Source organism: Mastacembelus armatus, chromosome 22, assembly GCF_900324485.2.
Source record: "Mastacembelus armatus chromosome 22, fMasArm1.2, whole genome shotgun sequence".
NCBI lineage: Eukaryota > Metazoa > Chordata > Actinopteri > Synbranchiformes > Mastacembelidae > Mastacembelus > Mastacembelus armatus.
In genome coordinates this window covers 18,746,711-18,765,646 of record NC_046654.1, presented here as the reverse complement: position 1 = coordinate 18,765,646, position 18,936 = coordinate 18,746,711, and the positions used below count along the sequence as shown (strand labels likewise).

At 39.4% G+C, this 18,936-nt stretch overlaps 1 protein-coding gene across 1 annotated transcript in view; it reads right to left on the bottom strand.

The window, feature by feature from the left end:
- The window catches only part of pals1a (protein associated with LIN7 1, MAGUK p55 family member a), a 28,685-nt gene extending 12,297 nt beyond the window's left edge, over positions 1–16,388 (bottom strand). Inside the window, exons 1-3 of the mRNA XM_026305070.1 lie at positions 16,221–16,388; positions 1,554–1,853; positions 428–605 (exon numbers count right to left, since the gene is read on the bottom strand). Of these exons, the coding sequence (XP_026160855.1) occupies positions 428–605; positions 1,554–1,727 (352 nt within the window). The 5' untranslated portion in view covers positions 1,728–1,853; positions 16,221–16,388. The remainder of the gene's footprint in view (positions 1–427; positions 606–1,553; positions 1,854–16,220) is intronic.
- Between the last annotated feature and the right edge of the window lie 2,548 nt (positions 16,389–18,936).

The following is an 18,936-nucleotide window of genomic DNA, read 5'->3' as shown; positions in this document are numbered from 1 at the left end:
AGCTCTAACTCGTTTCAAATAACCAGAGGACGATAGTAGGAGCAGCCTGCTAGTCCTGACTTCAGATTAATGTGTGTGAGACACTGTTCCTGATTTTCTGGTTAAGACATCATTACTAGCTTGTGTGCTTGTTTGTATGTGTGTCAACATTACCAACCCAAACAAAGTTTGAATTAAGTCACCCTCAAGAGCCTCTCATGTCCTTCTCTCCCTCCCAAAGGAATTTCCTCCCTGATGGCCGACATGTCCTCCTTACATTCCTTTCCTTCCTTGCTTTCTCATTTGTTTTCACCCTTGACTCCTCCATTAATGTCTTATACAGCTTTCCCTTTTTCAAAATTTTACATTAACCTCTTTGTTCTTCCCCTCAGAGATCTTTACTGTAATAGCCTGCTATTCTTCTTTTATCTGCAAGTGTGTATTTTACCCAGCAATGCGTTTGTGTGCTGGCTGCTGAGCGCTGTCTGCTGCAATATGTATGTGTCTTGTAGGAATGAGGGGTTGTCGATGCCAATGTGGGGATTCTGGGAGAGCTTTCTGAGTCTGAGTGAGGCGTTCAGATCCAGCTGCCGACCCTCCTCCTCTCTACGACGTCGAAGGTCCTCCTAACACACACACACGGACACACGGGGACACACGGACACAATTACAATACGTATGTTTCATTCAAGTCCTTGTCATCTACCATGTAACTATTGTAAATTTTAAATGTGTGCCTGTTCATGTCCTCCTCCTTCAGCTTCCTTAATTTATTATTTGCCTCAGAATGCTTTCCAAACACTTTTTCTTACCCTGAATCATCAAACAGTTTAGCAACTATTTAGCAGGCAAATTTACTATGGCAAAACAGCCCAATAACAAAAAACTGTTGCCAGTAACTACCCACCTGTAAGTAATTAAGATTACTTTTCTGAGTTAGGGTGTATTCACACTAGGCACAGTTACCCTGTACTGTGCACGATTGCATATTAACCTTAATGAAGCAACATGTTTTTGGACATGCACTCGAAAATTGTTAGACATTATCCTGGTGAGTTGCATGTAAAAACGTAAATGCCCAATGAACACGGACTGGACATAAGCTGGGACATTTCCCGGTGGCCTGTGGCAGCAGGATAAGTTGACGGACTCTTAGAATTTGTTGCCAAGTCTTTTAATAATAAGTTTTAATTGATTAGTTGTTACAGTCCTACTTCACTGGTCAGTATCACAGAATGTGGGGGCCAAGGTGGGGCTAACTTTAACAATGTATACTTTTGAGCAGTTTAATATAACAATGCATCATATTTTATACAAAATGCAAACCCTGCAAATTAAATGGAAACTGTAAGTACAGATACATTAATGTACTTAGTTGCATTCCATCATAGCTCTTGTGAAATCAGCTACTGCAAAAGATACACACACCATGCTGACACTGGGTAGTGACTGCAACATACCACACTGGCCTTTCATTTGTAAGTCTCCATGGACCACAATGTATGTTAACCTAATATTCTTTGAACCAATGGAAACCTAACTCTGTGTGTGTGTGTGTGTGTGTGTGTACATACCTGGTGTTGTCGGATCCTCTCGAGCTGAGCTGATCGTCGGAGTGGGAGCGTTCGACCCCCCAGCTCTCCAGGACAGTCAACAGCCATCTCGCGGTGCTGCTGCCCTCCCCTCAGGTCTTCATCTTCATTTCCTCCCTCCCCAGCAACATGGCCATTTAAATGGGAGGTTGTCATCACTCACACACAAACACACAAATGTGTGTGTGTTTATGTGGACTACACGGATGTTTAGGTATGTATATAGATATATCGAGCTCTAGGAGGGTAGCTCAGTAAAAAGGGCAGCCATGGTATGTTCAACTGTGGAGAAAGCAGGAAAATTGTGTCAATAATCTATCCCGATTGGTCCCATTTTGCATCCAATCATTTCTCCAACATGACCAGGATGTATTCATATAGTATATTCATACAAAAATAAATTTTTAGGAGTGGGAAAAATAATTTTTTCGATGCATCGTCGTTTCACTTTGAAGCAATTCTGAATGGCTGTGGAAAAGTTAATCGATTTCAATATTTGATGAAATAAAGTCAGACATGTCTTACCACTACTGGACTAAAGTATGTATGCATTTGTAGCGCATGTGCTACAAGCATGTTTAGGCTTTACGCCCTAGGTCACTAACAGTCGGACCGCGTTCCGGATGCGGACCCAAAAGCTGCCCCATACGGACCCGTACCTACAGCCAAAAGAGAAGGTTATAATTTAAAACCTAATGGGGCGCTTTTACTTCCACCGGCTTTTGTAGACTTTACGGTAGTGGAAACGCATAGACCAATTGCATACGAGTTGAGCCACCCCCACATGCTACCACTCAGCCAATCAAGTCTGTGCATTCCAGGCGGTAAACATTACGACTCTACAGTGTAAACAGAGCTAGAGGCAAGTTACACATGAAAAGACGGTTACAAAGAAAAAGAAAAAAGGTGATACATGTAGAAAACAAAGGGAGAGAAACAGGTGAATGAGACAGAGAAAGGGAGAGAAAAATAAGGAACAAATGGCGCCCTCCAAAAAAAGAAAAGTGGACAGCAAAAATAGAGCATTTAATCCAGAATGGACAGACTCATTTCCGTTCATATTTTCACACTGGGAACACTAAACCAGTGTGTCTCACATTTCACTTATTAAAAGTGCCAATGTGAAACGCCATTATGAGACACAACATAAAGATTATGAATTCATTTGATTTGACAGTCAGGTATTGATTACATGCAGATGTTGATAAAACTACTAGGCTATTTAAATATATATCACACTAACTAGTTAGACATTATGATCTTCCGGACCTTTGCTTCAAGAAATTTTCTCTAACTGGACCTCTTTAAATTTTAGTTGAATACCACTGCTTTACGTGTATGAGCTACATGAAACCTGCTTCACCTGCTTCATTTCGCATTTTAAAAATCTACCAGTTGAGCAACTTAGCTTGGTGTATTATCTCTTATTTGTGCTTTCTTGTTTTATTGTCAAACAAGGTTTACATTTGAGCTGCTACTAAATTATATGTAGTTGTTTTGCTGTTCTGTTTTGACAGCAAGTTTTGTCTCAGGTTTTTTTGCCCATCACAAGGGTTTTTATTTAGAGAAAGGTCCTTATTTAATAATTTTATTAATGGATAAGAGCAGCTGTTATTGTTGCAAAGAGAGTCATGTCAAAGTTTGACAAGTTTGATTTAAGGATATTGTTACTGGCACTTTTTGAAAAGCAAAGTTGCACATGTAATTGTGAAGCGGACTGCCACTTTAATAAAATAATCCATCCATCCATCCATCCATTTTCTATACCCGCTTTTTCCTGAATCAGGGTCACGGGGATCTGCTGGAGCCTATCCCAGCTCTGTCTCGGGTGGAAGGCATGGATTAATAAAATAATTTAAGAAATAATTAATTGATTCTCATCGCTGGTTCATGCAGATGTTTTAAAAATAGCAAGTATTTGATATGGATAAAATATGCATAGAAACATTTGATTAAAAAACGATGCATCACTGCATTTTGAATCGAGTTGTGGGCCGCTGAATCAAAACTGAATTGAATCATGGAATACCTAAAAAATCCCCACCCCTAGTACCCTATCAGACCCAGATCTCATAAACTGTAAGGATTATACATTAATTTAAGTGTGTTCAACACACTTGAACTGGGGGGGGGGGGGCACACACTCCATAAAGCAGGTTTAACAAACTCTGAACTTAATCATACTCAACTCTGAGTTGATTAACTTCTGAGTTTTTAGTTCCAACTGATCGGAGGTAGTTCAACCAACTCCGAGTTGATCAACTCTGAGTTAACCATGTCCATGAGGACTACGAAAAGCCATTATCAATGGGGCTCAGAAATGATTCACCATGGCAAAAAAGAAAAGAAAAAAAAAAAAAGGTCCACATTCTTCACACAAGTGAAATTGTCAAATGTGATATTTCAGTTTTTCTTTTTTAATAAATTTGCAAAAATTTCTACATTTCTGTTTTTTTCTGTCAAGATGGGGTGCTGAGTGTACATTAATGAGAAATAAAATGAACTTTTTTGATTTTGGCAAATGGCTGCAATGACACAGAGTGAAAATTTTAAAAGGGGTCTGAATACTTTCCGTACCCACTGTATGCTGGTTGATTTGCTGATTAAGTGGAACACTGACTGATGGATTACTTTAAACAACACAACATACAACATGGTCACTTTCTAATTCAATCTCCTGGTTTCTCTCTTCAGAGTGAGTTGTTCAGACAACAATGTCATGACAGCCCCCCCACTTATCACATATAACCATGACAACAGCTTTGTCACCAGCTGGGTGGTACACACATGCTAGTTGAACAGAATTCTATGTAGGTGGACTGAGAAAAGAGTGGACGGATGGGAAAATAGAGGGAGGGGCAAAAGAGGGCAGGCAACGTAAAAATGAACGGAGAGAAGGAGAGAGGAGGCAAAAATAAACAGGTGAGATGGATTAATGCCTTATCTTTGAGTGCCACAGTAACAACACCAGCATGTTTGATATGTTATCTCTTCCCAGCAGGACTGTATATGTGCATGCGCGCTCACAGACAGACACACACAGACACACAGCAGAGGTCCCATGATGCAGCAGTGAGGAATGCCAGGCAGCCCTGGGAACAAAATTCCATTGATGGGGGAGGGGAATGTGTTTACAGTCACGTCAGAACATATTCAGACCCCTTTGCTTTTTGCACACTTTATTGTGCTCATTTTAAATTGATGAAATTTCTATTGTTGCCCATCAACCTACATTCAGCAACATTATAAAGAATGTACATTTTAAGTAATTTTCTTAATCAGCTGTTAACTAAAAATAGAAGTTTCTAAAACCCATCTATATTCTTGCACTTTTCCAGTTGTTTTGTTATTTTATTTGTCTGTTGCTGGTTGGAGGGTTAGTGTGGGCATTTACTCATGCTTTTTATTGTATTGTTATTATTTACTGTATTGTATTTTATCATGCTGATGCTTTGTACTGTAGGTGAAGATCAGACACTGCTTTTGAATTTTGATTCAACAGGGGCAAAAGAAAAGAAAAGAAACTCGCCTGGACAAAAATGATGACAGCCCTAGAAAAGACTGAAAATAATTTGACCATAGCGACATGTTAAACTGAAGTGTGTTTTGTAATTAGCATCACAGGTGTCTTCAAACTTGTAATCAGTCAGTCTGCCTATTTAAAAGGGTCAAAAGTAGGCACTGTGCTGTTTGGTATCGTGTGTATCACACTGAACATGGACTACAGAAAACTAAGGAGAGAGTTTTCTCAGGCTATTAGAAAGAAAACTATAAACAAGCATGTTAAAGGTACAGGCTTTATGACCATCTCCAAGCAGCTTGATGTTCCTGTGACTACAGTTCCTTTGGACAGATGAGACAAAACTGGAGCTTTTTGGAAAGTCCCATTAGCTTTATGTTCACAGACACAAAAATGAAGAATACAAAGAAAAGAACACTACTGTGAAACATGGAGGAGACTTATGTTCTGGGGCTGCTATACTGCATCTGGCAGAGAATGTCTTGAATCTGTGCAGGATACAATGAAATTTCATGACCATCAAGCCATTCAGGAGCAAAATATGCTGCCCAATGTCAGAAAGCTTGGTCTTAGTCGTAGGTCATGGGTCCTTCAACAGGATAATGACCCAAAACACACAGCTAAAAACATCCAAGAATGGCTAAGAACAAAACACTGGACTATTCTGAAGTGGCCTTCTATGAGTCCTCATCTAAATCCTATTGAAAATCTGTGGAAAGAGCTGAAACATGCGATCTGGAGAAGGCACCCTTCAAACCTGAGCCAGCTGGAGCAGTTTGCTCACAAGGAGTAGGCCAAAATACCTGTCGACAAGTGCACAAGTCTCAAAATTGCTTTAGGGCTGTACCTACCAATCATTTTTGGAGTCGAGTATTCTACAGAATATTTCAGCGATTACTCGATCGAATAAAATTGACTTTTGCATTTTTAAACAGTCACAAACGTGTAAACGACATGTTACCTTAAAATGATGTTACCTTGTGTCCGCTCTGCGGGGTGAGCTGGTTTGGTTCACAACTAGATTCTTGCTGTTCAGATGTTGAAGATTTGACGAAGTGCTTTTGTGGTTCACCAGTTCTACTTTACAATGCACACATTGCACCGTGTTGTCATCTTATTTAAGCGTGAAATTTGTGCTTTTTTTCAGTTACTTGTAAGCATATTAATGGCTAAAGTCTGATAACACTGTAACCAGCACAAACTGGGCTACAACAATATGTGAGCATGTTTATACATGATTATACATGATCTGCTTTGCAGAGTGATTTACATATTGTAACTGAAACTTGTTTGTGAAGATCAGTTCTTTTTGCATAATAGATGTAGATGCAGGAGAAAGATTGAGTTTGAGTTTTGACAGCCAGTTTGTCTGGAAAAGCCTGTATTACTGCTGATGAAGATCTGCAGCTGTTTTTCCTACTGGATCCCCCAGAACAGTGACCTGGTTAAATAGGCCTTTATCTGCTGACATCCTGGACTGCCCACTGCTAAAAAAAACACACAGTTGATAACCTATAACATGCTCCTTCCCACAAACACATACACACTAGCATGCATCAGTGTGTACGTGCACATGCATGTCTTGCTGAGGCAGTTCAACAGTCCAAGGAAAAGCTATAAGAAACAAAAAGCTGCTCTAGTGAAAACTCTACGAATTCTCTTGTGTGTTTTTTGCAGTTCATCACCATAGGTTATGTCTGTTCTCTGGCTGGACTGTCTTTCCTGCTTAATCAATATAAACTATGCTTTTTTTTTTTTTTTTAAACTTTAGCTCCCATCACATCTGCTCCCATGTCACCCTTTGACATGGGCCTCATGCCTGTGTCTCAGGCTGTGTCTGAAAGTCAAACCTAGTCCCTAACCCCTCAGTCACTATATAGTGCAGCACTGTTGGACTATATAGTGCATTCAATTAGCTAACAGTTTCAGTCGCTCACCCACTACTTTTTTTCCATTGCCGATTATAACATTGCATGGGCCGCCAGCGCATGTAGACGTCACTTCCTATTTCAAACAAATTATTTTTATTATTTTAACCCTTATATACTGTTTGTTTTTTGCATAAATCTGTTAATCCACTTCAGTTCTGATCAAAACTACTAAATGTAAAAAAAAAAAAAAAAAAAAAAAAAAAAAAAAAAATTAACCCTTTAAAATGCCGATTTCATAAGCGATGTCACAGATTTGGGGGACAAAAAAAAAAAACAAAAAAAAAAAAACACACACACCCACACAAAATGACTTATTTTCAATAGAAAAAATGATTGTGGACTGGATATTGTACTCCCTAACAATCTACTAATCTTGGATATGTCAAAGATTAGTAACAACACTGATTTTGATGCACTGTTAGTTTTTGTGCAGCATCAGATTTAAATTTTTTCTGGCTAATTTACTGTTCGTGGATGTTTTTGCCCCATTGACTGCCATTATAATGACGTTTTTTGACTGCACAGCCATGACACTATATAATCATGCATTCTTGATGGTTGGTGGTTTCTCCTTTTGGGAAGAGGTAACATTTGTGATTTGACTGTTAAAACATGACTGTTGACAACCGAATGGCCCCATTAACCCTTTACGCAGGCCTGAGCATTTTATATGGAGTTTTATATGGACTATATCAGCATATTGTAGTGTGTGTGTGTGTGTGTGTGTGTTCAGTCTTTCCAGCAGGACTTGCAGGATATCATCTCCTGTTCTTTGCAAGTGTGTCTACCACAACAGATGAAAAGTGCTGGCTGTTCCTTTTTTTGTTTTGTCCTTTGCACAACCTGCATGTTCCCCTCTTTACTCCTGAGCTGCATCAGTGCTGTTACTAATCTTTGACATATCCAAGACTTTGTTAGGGGGTAAAAAAAAAAAAAAAAAAAAAAATCAGTTAACAATCACTTTTTATATTGAAAATAAGTCATTTTGTGTTTTTTTTCCCCAGAATCCGTGACATCACTTATGAAATTGGCATTTAAAGGTTTAAAATCCTGGATTTTTTTAGTTTTGATGTAGTTTTGATCAGAACTGAAGTGGATTAACAGATTTCTGCAAAAAAAATTTCATTTATCTGATATATTTTTACAGCAGTTTATTTCAGTGGATGTTTTCATTCTGAGCATATCAAAAAGGTAGTGAATTTGAACAGTGCACAGGGGTTAGTAATCTAGTGGTAAAAAATAAATTTTGTTTTGTTATAAGGTTTAACCATCTGTTCATAATTCCATCCGTCCATTTTCTATACCCGTTTATTCCTTAACCAGGGTTACGGGGATCTGCTGGAGCCTATCCCAGCTCTCCTTCCGGTGGAAGGCGGGGGTACACCCTGGCCAGGTCACCAGTTCATCACAGGGCCACATAGAGACACACAAAGACAAACAACCTCACACACTCACACTCACTATGGGCAATTTAGAGTCACCAATCAACCTGAAATACATGGAAACCAGAGTACCTGGAGTAAACCCACGCAAGCACAGGGAGAACATGCAAACACCACACAGTCGTTGCGAACCCACGACTTTCTTGCTGTGAGGCAACAGTGCTAACCACTCATCCACCATGCTGTCCTCTGTTCATAATTTTCAGCTACAATCTTGAATCTACATTCATAACTGTTGGACAATTCTGCCATTTTTTCATCCATGCAATGCATGACAGTCTATTCTGCCTGTCTAGCGACCATTGTGGCTGACTACTTTTTACAATGCATTTTGGGAAATTTTGAGGGAACTACTTTTCAGTTGGTAGCGATTCGGACACCACTACAAAATGGCGTACTCACTATATGGGGTCCTATATACTGATTAGGGAATACATACGGACAGAGCCTCAGAGTCAGTGGACAGGCATGAGATACAACAGAAATCCATCTGCTCAGTGCGATTGATGTGTTATTGCGTCAATTGGCACGAGAACGATAAACATTTTATTCTTACGACATAAAAGAAAAACTAGAAGGCGCCACCGCATTCCACACAGTGTAAAAACGGTCTAAAAATGGATAAATACATTTGTTGCCAACTATTTTAAAAATCAATTTACAGACATTTTATTGATTAATTGTTCCAGTCCTAAACATTTACTATTTATAAATTAGTCAAATTGGTCAAATTCTAAGGCATTGAATACAAAAACCCACAACTAATCTAGCAGGTGCAATGCATTGTTCTTAGTATTGGCAGAAGCATATTACTGGCAAAAACAGAAGTAATTCTACAGATTATTCAGCTTCCATTGCATCAACAACCAACATCAACAATGGGAATTCTGCAATAAACAGATTAGGTATTATGATCATTAAAGCAGCATGCATTATAGCATCATATAGGGCTTATCCACTAGCACTACTCAGCTCAACTCAACTCGACTGTTTTTGTGGTTTTCCATTTTGCCATGTTGTCTTTGTGGAGCCAGAAATACCATATTTGGACAGTAAAATAGTGTCTAGAGAAAGATCCCATTGCAACCACTGGGCCAATCGGTAGCAAGTTTGTTGAAAGTACATGCCCCTTGGAGAGAGCAGCAAATCCATTCCTACTACGAAGGGACGGGTAGCCTAAAGCCACTATGTGTCATAAAGCAACCTGTCAATCATCTCCATGTGGGATGGAACAAGGCAGCGTGGATTGAAGGAGGCACCTGATTGGTCAGTTATTTATCTTAATATCTTGTGTTACAGAGCAAATACTGACATAAAAAAAAAAAATTAAAAAAAAATCAGGAATATTAAGAGCTTGTTCAAAAAAAGATAACAAAGCTACAATGATTACTGTGGCAACAATAGTGACCTGGTGCTGATTTTTCAATCAATGTCAATGGGAGCCAGGGTTCGTTGGAGCCAACAGCAACTTCCTATATGGATTCAAACCTGGAAGCAGGCTTGCTATGTCCAGCCCTTCTACAGTCACTAACACTACACACTACACTCAAGTCATGAATCGTTACTCTGAATATAAATAAAGAACCTGCGATCAATTCTGTCCGCTGACAATTCCAATATAGTTTTTTTTTTCTCCCAAACAAGATAACTGCATCCTCAAAAATACTGACAAAAACAGAAAAACAGCATTACTTTTTGCAATGCTACTATGGAAAGCAAGACAAAACAGTGGAAGGTGTCTGTTCTGCAGTGAATATCAAAAGTATTTTCTTCACCAAGTACAATAACAATCACAAGTTGTAAAATAATACTGCAGTAATATTAAAAACACTTACTGCAGTTTGTAAAAGATCTTCTGAATGCAGCCATGATGGAAAGCAGACCACTGAACTACTCAAACTGAACACAGTTGACAGAGTAAGCAAAGCACTAAGTCTGTTGGTGTGCTGTGAATGTCACTGGGAGTTGAAACAGAGCTGACTCTTATCTTGTGCTTAACAGTACACACTAAAACACACATGCACACACACATTCTTAAAAAGGGCTGTACCACCCTGTACCAGACAAATAGAAAAAGAGGTAAAATGAGTCAGAGGAGGCGAAAACAGACATAAGCTTAAAATATTTGATGTCACTTATGTCATATTGAATTACAAAAGATGAAGAGAAACTGAAGTAATGGTACCATCAACTGCAATGGAAAAAAATTTGAGGAATAATTGATAACATACCTGCAAAAATATTTTTCCACAGCCTTCAGAATTACCACATTCTATCTGGCTGTATAACATTCAGATGGAATTGCCTCAGATACAGTATTTAGTCTCTAGTAAATATTTGATCCTCTGGGGTCGACGAACGCGCCGGTGCTTTTTGTGGCCGCTTCTCCTGATAACGCCAAAACAAACTTTCATTACTCTGTCAATTTTGATCATACAGATAAAAGCAATATATCATCGAATCTGTAAAGGGTCTAATATTAGTTGTATACAATCATAATAACAAATCGCTGTGCTTTTGTTAAATTAAGAAAGCAGACAGGGTGCACTCTCTGTCTTCTCCGTCTCTGTCATCTCTCTTCACAGACACGTAAATAAAACAACCTGAATCTCAGCAAATACTTGCCTCATAAAAATAAGAAATATATGGCTAGAAAGCTTGAAATGTCTTCTTTGAAATGAAACAATTCAAATCAAAAATAAATTATCACTTTTTATTTAATCTGTATGAATGTAAGGAGAAGTACGTTTTCTCCTGTCTCACCTCATTACAGCTAATTTGATTCCACCTCGTATTGAATGCACTGTTCATATGGAAATAATCTGAGGCAGGCCAGGTAATTATGTGCACGCCCCCGAGAAATGACAAACGTCAAACTTCATCATAGAATTTACTCACTCTTTCTGTGCGTTTGGATGATGGCACGTTACGCAGGCGAAGAAGCGCTTAGTATGTTCCAGACAGAGACGAATAGTTTACTTTGTCCTCAGAGGAAAAACACGACTCAAATAAACAAACATTTGGATCGGCATTGTATCGTATTGTGTTGCAGTAATCCCCTCAGCCACATTGACTGAAAGGCTCATTATGCAGTGCTTTGTGCGAGTCTTTGAGTGCATCTTTGTCTTCTCAGGTAAATCACATGACTATTCATGGTGAGACACACCTTCCTGCATATGCCCTTTCTACAGCACAAAGGGTGTCCAGTATACCTTAGTGTTGGACTAAGCAGTCACTGACTCACAGCAATTTTCATTCATATTCACTATAAATATGAAAAAAAAGTGCCTTAAGCCTCAGCTCGTGCACAAAAGATTTGGTGATGCATTTTTTTTAATATCCCAAGATCTGTGCCCTTATAGTGTTGTTGAAAACCCAGTCTTGTTATGCAGAGTTCTGCGGCCACGATCTGCATGCACCACATGGGAATGTGCACGGCTAAAGCGAAAACCTGATTGTTTTTAAACAGTTCTTTGCCTTAGAAATCACCAGTATAGGGTTTTTTGGGGTCTCCACACTACTTGGCTCCACATGTAGTGTGGAGACCGCTAACTTTTCAGCGTGGTGTCTTGTAGGTGATAACCCGCAAGTTGTTTTCACTGCCTGAATGCCATAATGGAACATGGCAATGCTTGCAAACAAGTTTTGCTTTGTCCATGTCTTACTCCCATCTTTAACTTTATAGTTAAAATAAGGCCAAAGATCTCCTATTAAAGACAAAGGTGCTGCTAAAATCTTCAACATTTTACTCATTTCGCTTCTGGTCTGAAAAGACAAAGACGCGTGTTGTACAAGAAGAACTGACCATGTCTACCACAGGCCAGGGAAACCTCAGCGGTCCCTTATGGCCAGAGGTAGTATCGATTTATAGGGGCTGGAATATTGATATTGTAATGTTTTTTAAAAATGTCGATATATACCTAAAAATCAATTTTTTGCACAGCCTTACATCCAAGGTGGACAACACCAAACAGGTGACAATATAAGCCCTACTGCAAGCCTTACTTGCATTTAGCGACACATAACTTTGGGTCCCAATCAGGTCAGAGAACCAGAGTGAGAATGAGAGTGAGAGTGTTCACGAGAACAGAGGACTTCTGTATTTTGCTGGCTTGTGGCCTGATGTAACTGTCCTTGCCACTCTGTTTCACTAGCTCATTCTGTGTGTGCATGTGTCTGTATGTTAGCCTTGACCTTGTCACCATAGCAATGTGACCTCATAGTTGGCAGCAGAGTGTATCTAAAGGTCAGTTCAGAGTTTCAGAGCATCAGTGTTAATATTGTATCCGATTCTAGTATTTCCCCTATAATATGACTGGCATGGTGGGCTGCCATATCAACAAGACCCCATCGTACCTGCACAACTGACCATTAAAAATAAATAAATAAATAAATAAAAATCTTACTGTTCAATATACACTCATTTGGAAAAAAATAATTTGCATTTGGAGGTCTCTGCCAGCGCCTCTTTGTGGCCAGCAGGCTCAGGTGACTCTTGTTTAACTCTTGCTGGACCTTCACGTGAAACTGGACATTTTAGAAAATACTGACTCTTTAACTGCTCACAACAGAAAGAACAGAAAGAGCTGCTCAAAGGCTAATTTATTACAAACTCTGAACTGAATTTAGATGTAGTTCAAACAATCATTTTATTTTACTGCATTGCTTAAAGTATTTATATGAACAAGAAATGTACTTTTATTGGACCTATTGTAGCTTCAATGCAGCTATAAATTTCAGCTGTTAAGGGTGGGGGGTTACAAATGACAGTTTGCAACACCTAAGGGGTTTGTTATTTATCTTTTTACCTAAAATTTTTTTTTTTTTTTTAAAGATGTTTTCTCTTCTTCAATTGTAAATGAATTGGTAGCTTTCAGAGTTAGTGTACAGTAAATACATCTTGTTGATCCTCTTGTTTTCTTGACCTTTACATTGAAATTACCAACCAATAGCCTAGTGCTGCACATGTGCTCAAAACATCTATCATCCTCTTGCCACCATCCCTGAAAGTTTTTCTAGAGGAAACACTGTATACAGTATATTTTACATATATAGGCTGATGAGTGACATGCACCTGTAGCTAAGTGGCCTCAAGCTAAAGCAGCCTATAACTGAAGAGGAGGTACCTTGACTTGGCCAGGTTGACATTTCTTGTGTTAAAAACAATGGTGAATATCAAATAGGAGCTCCAGGTATAACAAAGTATTTTTAGCAAGTCATTGAGTAGGGCTCAAGTCCAAATCTGTCAGTAACATATCAGCCGCTAAAGCTACACTCACATTACCTGCTGAACTGATCAAAATCCTCATCACATTGTCCACTGAAATTTCTGATGACGCTAAATTGAAAGGAATATATTATAACTGATGTGTCTTTGAAAAAAAAAGAAATTGCATGATGTGACCATAGTACAAATGACGTTATTATTCTTGTATGCATGCAGCTCACATTTGAAATGTGCATATACATGACAGTGAAGAACTTGACAGTGTTTACATCACAAATGGATACATCACTTATCAACACAAAAACATTTAACATAAAAAATAGAACTGAGCACTATGGCCTGTAACTTCAACATATGATGTCATTACACAATATTGAAAAAAAAACTCTACACAGTCCTCGTGCTGTGGTATATGAAGCAACATACAAACACGAGCACTGAAGCCACTAAGTATGTAATAATTCAAAATAAACATTCTTTGCCAGAATATGGAATCTGTATATCTGTATCAGTATATATTCAATGTAAATCCTCCTTGTCAGTAAAACTCTAAGGCTTTCACCAAAAAACAATTCATATCAACAGAAACGTGCTAAACAGGTTTGACATGTGATAACCCTAGGTTTCACAAGGATTTTTTTGGCATTAGTCACTTACAGTGCAGAAAGCCATATTTGAAACGCAAATAAATCTACAATACTAGCTGAAACTCAAGACCACATATGCAAACATAATACTATAAATGACAGCTATATTTCTAAATTAAATTCCATTATTATATTTCCACAAAAAAATCTGACCATTCACAAACCTTGGTTTGTTCCCCACATCCAGCTGAATCATGATCACACAAAAGAAACGCCACACTTATTTGTAATTCCTGCAGGTAGTATCTTTGCTGACCCATAGCATTAGTGCATGTGACGGTTTCACTCCTACATTCCTGTTCTTACCATCAGGCCTCTCATTTAGATACTAAACCTTATTTTGTTCAGTTCTTTCAAGTCAGTTTCCTGCCCAATATTTCTCCAGCGGTTTTGGTTTGTGGAGAAATGGTTGCAAGCTTGGTGCAAACACATCACATAACCTGGGTACATGAGCTGCTAAATCATATGAATTTGTCAGCCAAACAGTGCCTTGTCAATAATAATATAGTCAATAGGTAACATGTTTGCCGTTCCTCTACTCAGTCTTTACATCTCAGTGTCTTTTTTTCTTTAAACCTATCTTCCACCATGCAGGCTTGTCACCCTGAATAGCTTATTCACTAGCAGGGGGTTTCTTTAATATTATACTATACTGACGGTCACAACCCTGACCAGACTGGGATATAGAAATCAGATGACAGAACAGGAAAACTCCTGTGACAGAATATTGTGTTAAGTCACACATACTGTACACTTGTCATTAAATACTGCTTAAGGCTAGGGACACGCTACATGATTTTATGCCCAATTTGCCCCCTCCAGTGATTGTGGGCGCAGGGCTCAAATCCAGATTTGTCATGACCAATTATATGTCTAAACAATCCTCAAGTGTGTGGTGTCAACACAATTATTTTACTGGTCCTGATCAGGTTGAAGCCTCCATTGTAAATATCATATGTTTGATATCTAGAGAGACCTGAAGATGACAGTTAACATACTTCCTGTCCAACCTGAGCTTGAGATGATCTACCAGGAAAAATGGAACAAAATGCAAATTCATGCGCACAAACTTGAAGAGGAATACTCAAGTTTTGGCTGCTAATAAATTAAGATCTGAATACATTTGCTAATGACAGATTTCAGTTGTTCATTTTGAATTCATTTTTATAATATGTTACCGAGTGTAGACTGAGTAAAAATCACAATGTCATCCATTGAACATGAATTATGCATCTAATACAGCCAGGCAGTTGTCATTTACAAAACTAGCTTCCTACGTGATAGAAATGTAGCCCACATTTTGAGGGGATACGACACAGTCTTTGGCGAAATGAATGGTTAAAAATAACGTCAGAGTAAACTTAAGGTTTCAGTAACGTAAGACATAAGCCAGCGGCAACGTTTGGGGATGAAACCCTAACCTAAGATGACAAAACACAAACTAAACATAACTTAGTCCTCTGTAAACAATTACATAACGTCAGCATGTAGCTGTTATCGCCAATATTATCTGACATTGTAAGTTAAGAGTTTTCTGTATTTGACAGCGCTAGCTAAAATGCTATCGTAAACATAACTTAGCTAACCAACAGAAATGACTGCTTTGGAGTTCCACTATCAAATTCACCCACGCGTAGCTGAGCAATGAGCTAAGTAGCTTCGTTTTCACACAAATATATTGCCTTTAGTCGATTTACACCGCTCGAATCAGTTTAACAAGTAGGCAACTTCACAAAATCTTACCATATTTTGCAAGTGTAGGTTCATTGTAGTTATCTTATCAGGCTAATGTTAGCAGCTAACTAGCTCGCTTGCGCCTTCCTGCAGCACCTGTTGATAACAAAGCCACTTCAGACGATACTGAAAAGACTGAAATACTCACTGCGTTTCTGAACCGTCCATGTACTCCCTTAGCTGCTAAATCCACCTAGGGACTAGAAATTAAGTGTTACTTTTAATCCAAACACTTATAGTTCTGGCTGTATTCTTCACTCTAACAGATTTGGTGGTGGTTTATGGCACCCAACAGCAGAGTCCCGTCCCTCTCTCTCTCCTCCCAGACTGTCATTTCCAATTCCAGACAGGGGGAGGAGACAACATGCCACCAAGTCCATAAAACAAAGATTCTGATTGGATACAGGTATGAAAGACATTTCGCCTAAGCCAATCAAACACGTTGCTACATCGGCAGACTACTCATTGCACAGTGATGAATCTTAAAAAAGCCCAAATTAACCACAAACATGATCAGAAATAATAAAATACCAAATCAAATAAAATACCTTAAACTAGCTCAATCCATACGTGTAAAAATATAATTTCATTTTTTATATGTGAATTAAATATTATATTTTGTAAATTTGCCTTATATACTTAATAAAACCATGTACTGCAACCACAAGGGGGCACAATCCAGTGTCTTTATGTGCCGGTCCCAAGTCCATGTAAATGCAGAGGGTTGTGTCAGGAAGGGCATCCGATGTAAAATTTAAGCCAAATCAAACATGCGAATCACGAATATGACGCGACAGAGGTGACGAGGAAGTGATGGGTAAGTTTGGTATGCAGGACAGGAATGCAGAAGGACAGATGGTGGTAGATGTCGCAAAAAGAAGAGGAAAGCAGATAAGGAGACTTGGTGGTGGAATGAGGAAGTTCAGGAGTGTGTTAAGAGGAAAAGGTTAGCTAAGAAGAAGTGGGACACTGAGAGGACAGAAGAGAACAGACAGGAGTACAGGGAGATGCAGCATAAAGTGAAGGTAGAGGTGGCAAAGGCCAAACAAAGGGCATATGAGGATTTGTATGATAGGTTGGACACTAAGGAGGGAGAGGTGGATTTGTACAGGTTGGTGAAGCAGAGAGACAGAGATGGGAAGGATGTGCGGCAGGTTAGGGTGATCAAGGACAGGGATGGAAATGTGTTGACAGGTGCCACAAGTGTGATGGAAAGATGAAAGGAATACTTTGAAGAGTTGATGAATGAGGAAAATGTTAGAGAGCACAGAATAGAAGAGGTGACTGTTGTGGAGCAGGAAGTAGCAAAGATCAGTAAGGATGAAGTGAGGATGTCATGATCCGTGTTTTCAGTTTCCTGTTTTGTACTTTTATTTTGAAGGTTCATGACGGATCTAGTTTTGTTCTGTTTTGTTTCTCTTTACTTTGACCCAATTAGTTGTTTTCACCTGTACCTTGTTATGTTCTTCCTGCTTATATACCTCAGTTCTATCATAGTTTCTTTGCCAGGTTGTCAGACCAGAACTCTGACTACATCCCTGCCCAGCAACTGCCAAGAGCTGCATTTTTCATGTTAAGTCTTTCCAAGTTTGTTTTGCCTTTGTTTCTTGTATGTGTTTTTTAAGTTCTTCACCGTATCCTGCATTCCTGTTTAATTCCCTTCATTCATGGTTTTGTCTTGTCTTGTTTCCCCTGTATTCCTGTCCATGTTTCCCTGAGGTCTGGTGCGACCCCGAATGTGTGTGTGACCAAGACCCTCATGCTTTGTTCCCTGTGTCCATGTTCTTGTTTCCCTGTGGTCTGGTGAGTCTCCCCGTGTGTGTGTGACCCAGACCTCCATGCCTTGTCCCTGAGTTCTTGTTCCCCGTAGGGCTGTGTGACCCAATTGTGTGTGTGTCCCAGGTCCCGTGTCTTGTTCCCTCAGTTCATGTTGTCTTGTCCCTTAGTTTGGATTCCCGTGTCCTTGTGTTCCCCGCCAAGCTCTGTGTCTTTGTTCCATGTTCCTCTAGTTTCCTGTGTTCTGGTTTCTGGTTTGAGTTCTAATAAAGTCTTTTTGTTTAACCTGAGTACCAGTGGTGGGCGAATTATTGGTCCTAAACTTTAATTGTAACCCCTATTCATGACAGAGGAAGGCGTTGAAGAGGATGAAGAGTGGAAAGGCAGTTGGTCTTGACGACATACCTGTGGAGGTATGGAAGTGTTTAGGAGAAGTGGCAGTGGAGTTTTTGACTGGGCTATTTAACAAGATCTTGGAGAGTGAGAGGATGCCTGAGGAATGGAGGAGAAGTGTACTGGTGCCCATCTTTAAGAACAAGGGAGACGTGCAGAGTTGTGGAAACTACAGAGGAATAAAGCTGATGAGTCACACAATGAAGTTATGGGAAAGAGTAGTGGAGGCTAGGCTGAGGTCAGAAGTGAGCATTTGTGAGCAGCAGTGTGGTTTCATGCCAAGAAAGAGAACCACAGATGCAATATTTGCTTTGAGAATGCTGATGGAGAAGTACAGAGAAGGCCAGAAGGAGCTGGCCTTTGTCTTTGTAGATTTGGAAAAAGTGAGGAAAAAGAAGGTGGAGGATTTTAAGTACCTGGGGTCAACAGTCCAGAGCAACGGAGAGTGTGGAAAAGAAGTGAAGAGACGTGTGCAAGCAGGTTAGAACGGGTGGAGGAAAGTGTCAGGTGTGATGTGTGACAAAAGAGTGTCAGCAAGAATGAAAGGAAAGGTGGACAAGACAGTGGTGAGACCAGCAATGTTGTCTGGTTTAGAGACAGTGGCACTGAGAAAAAGACAGGAGGCAGACCTGGAGGTAGCAGAGCTGAAGATGTTGAGGTTCTCTCTGGGAGTGACGAGGATGGATAGGATCAGG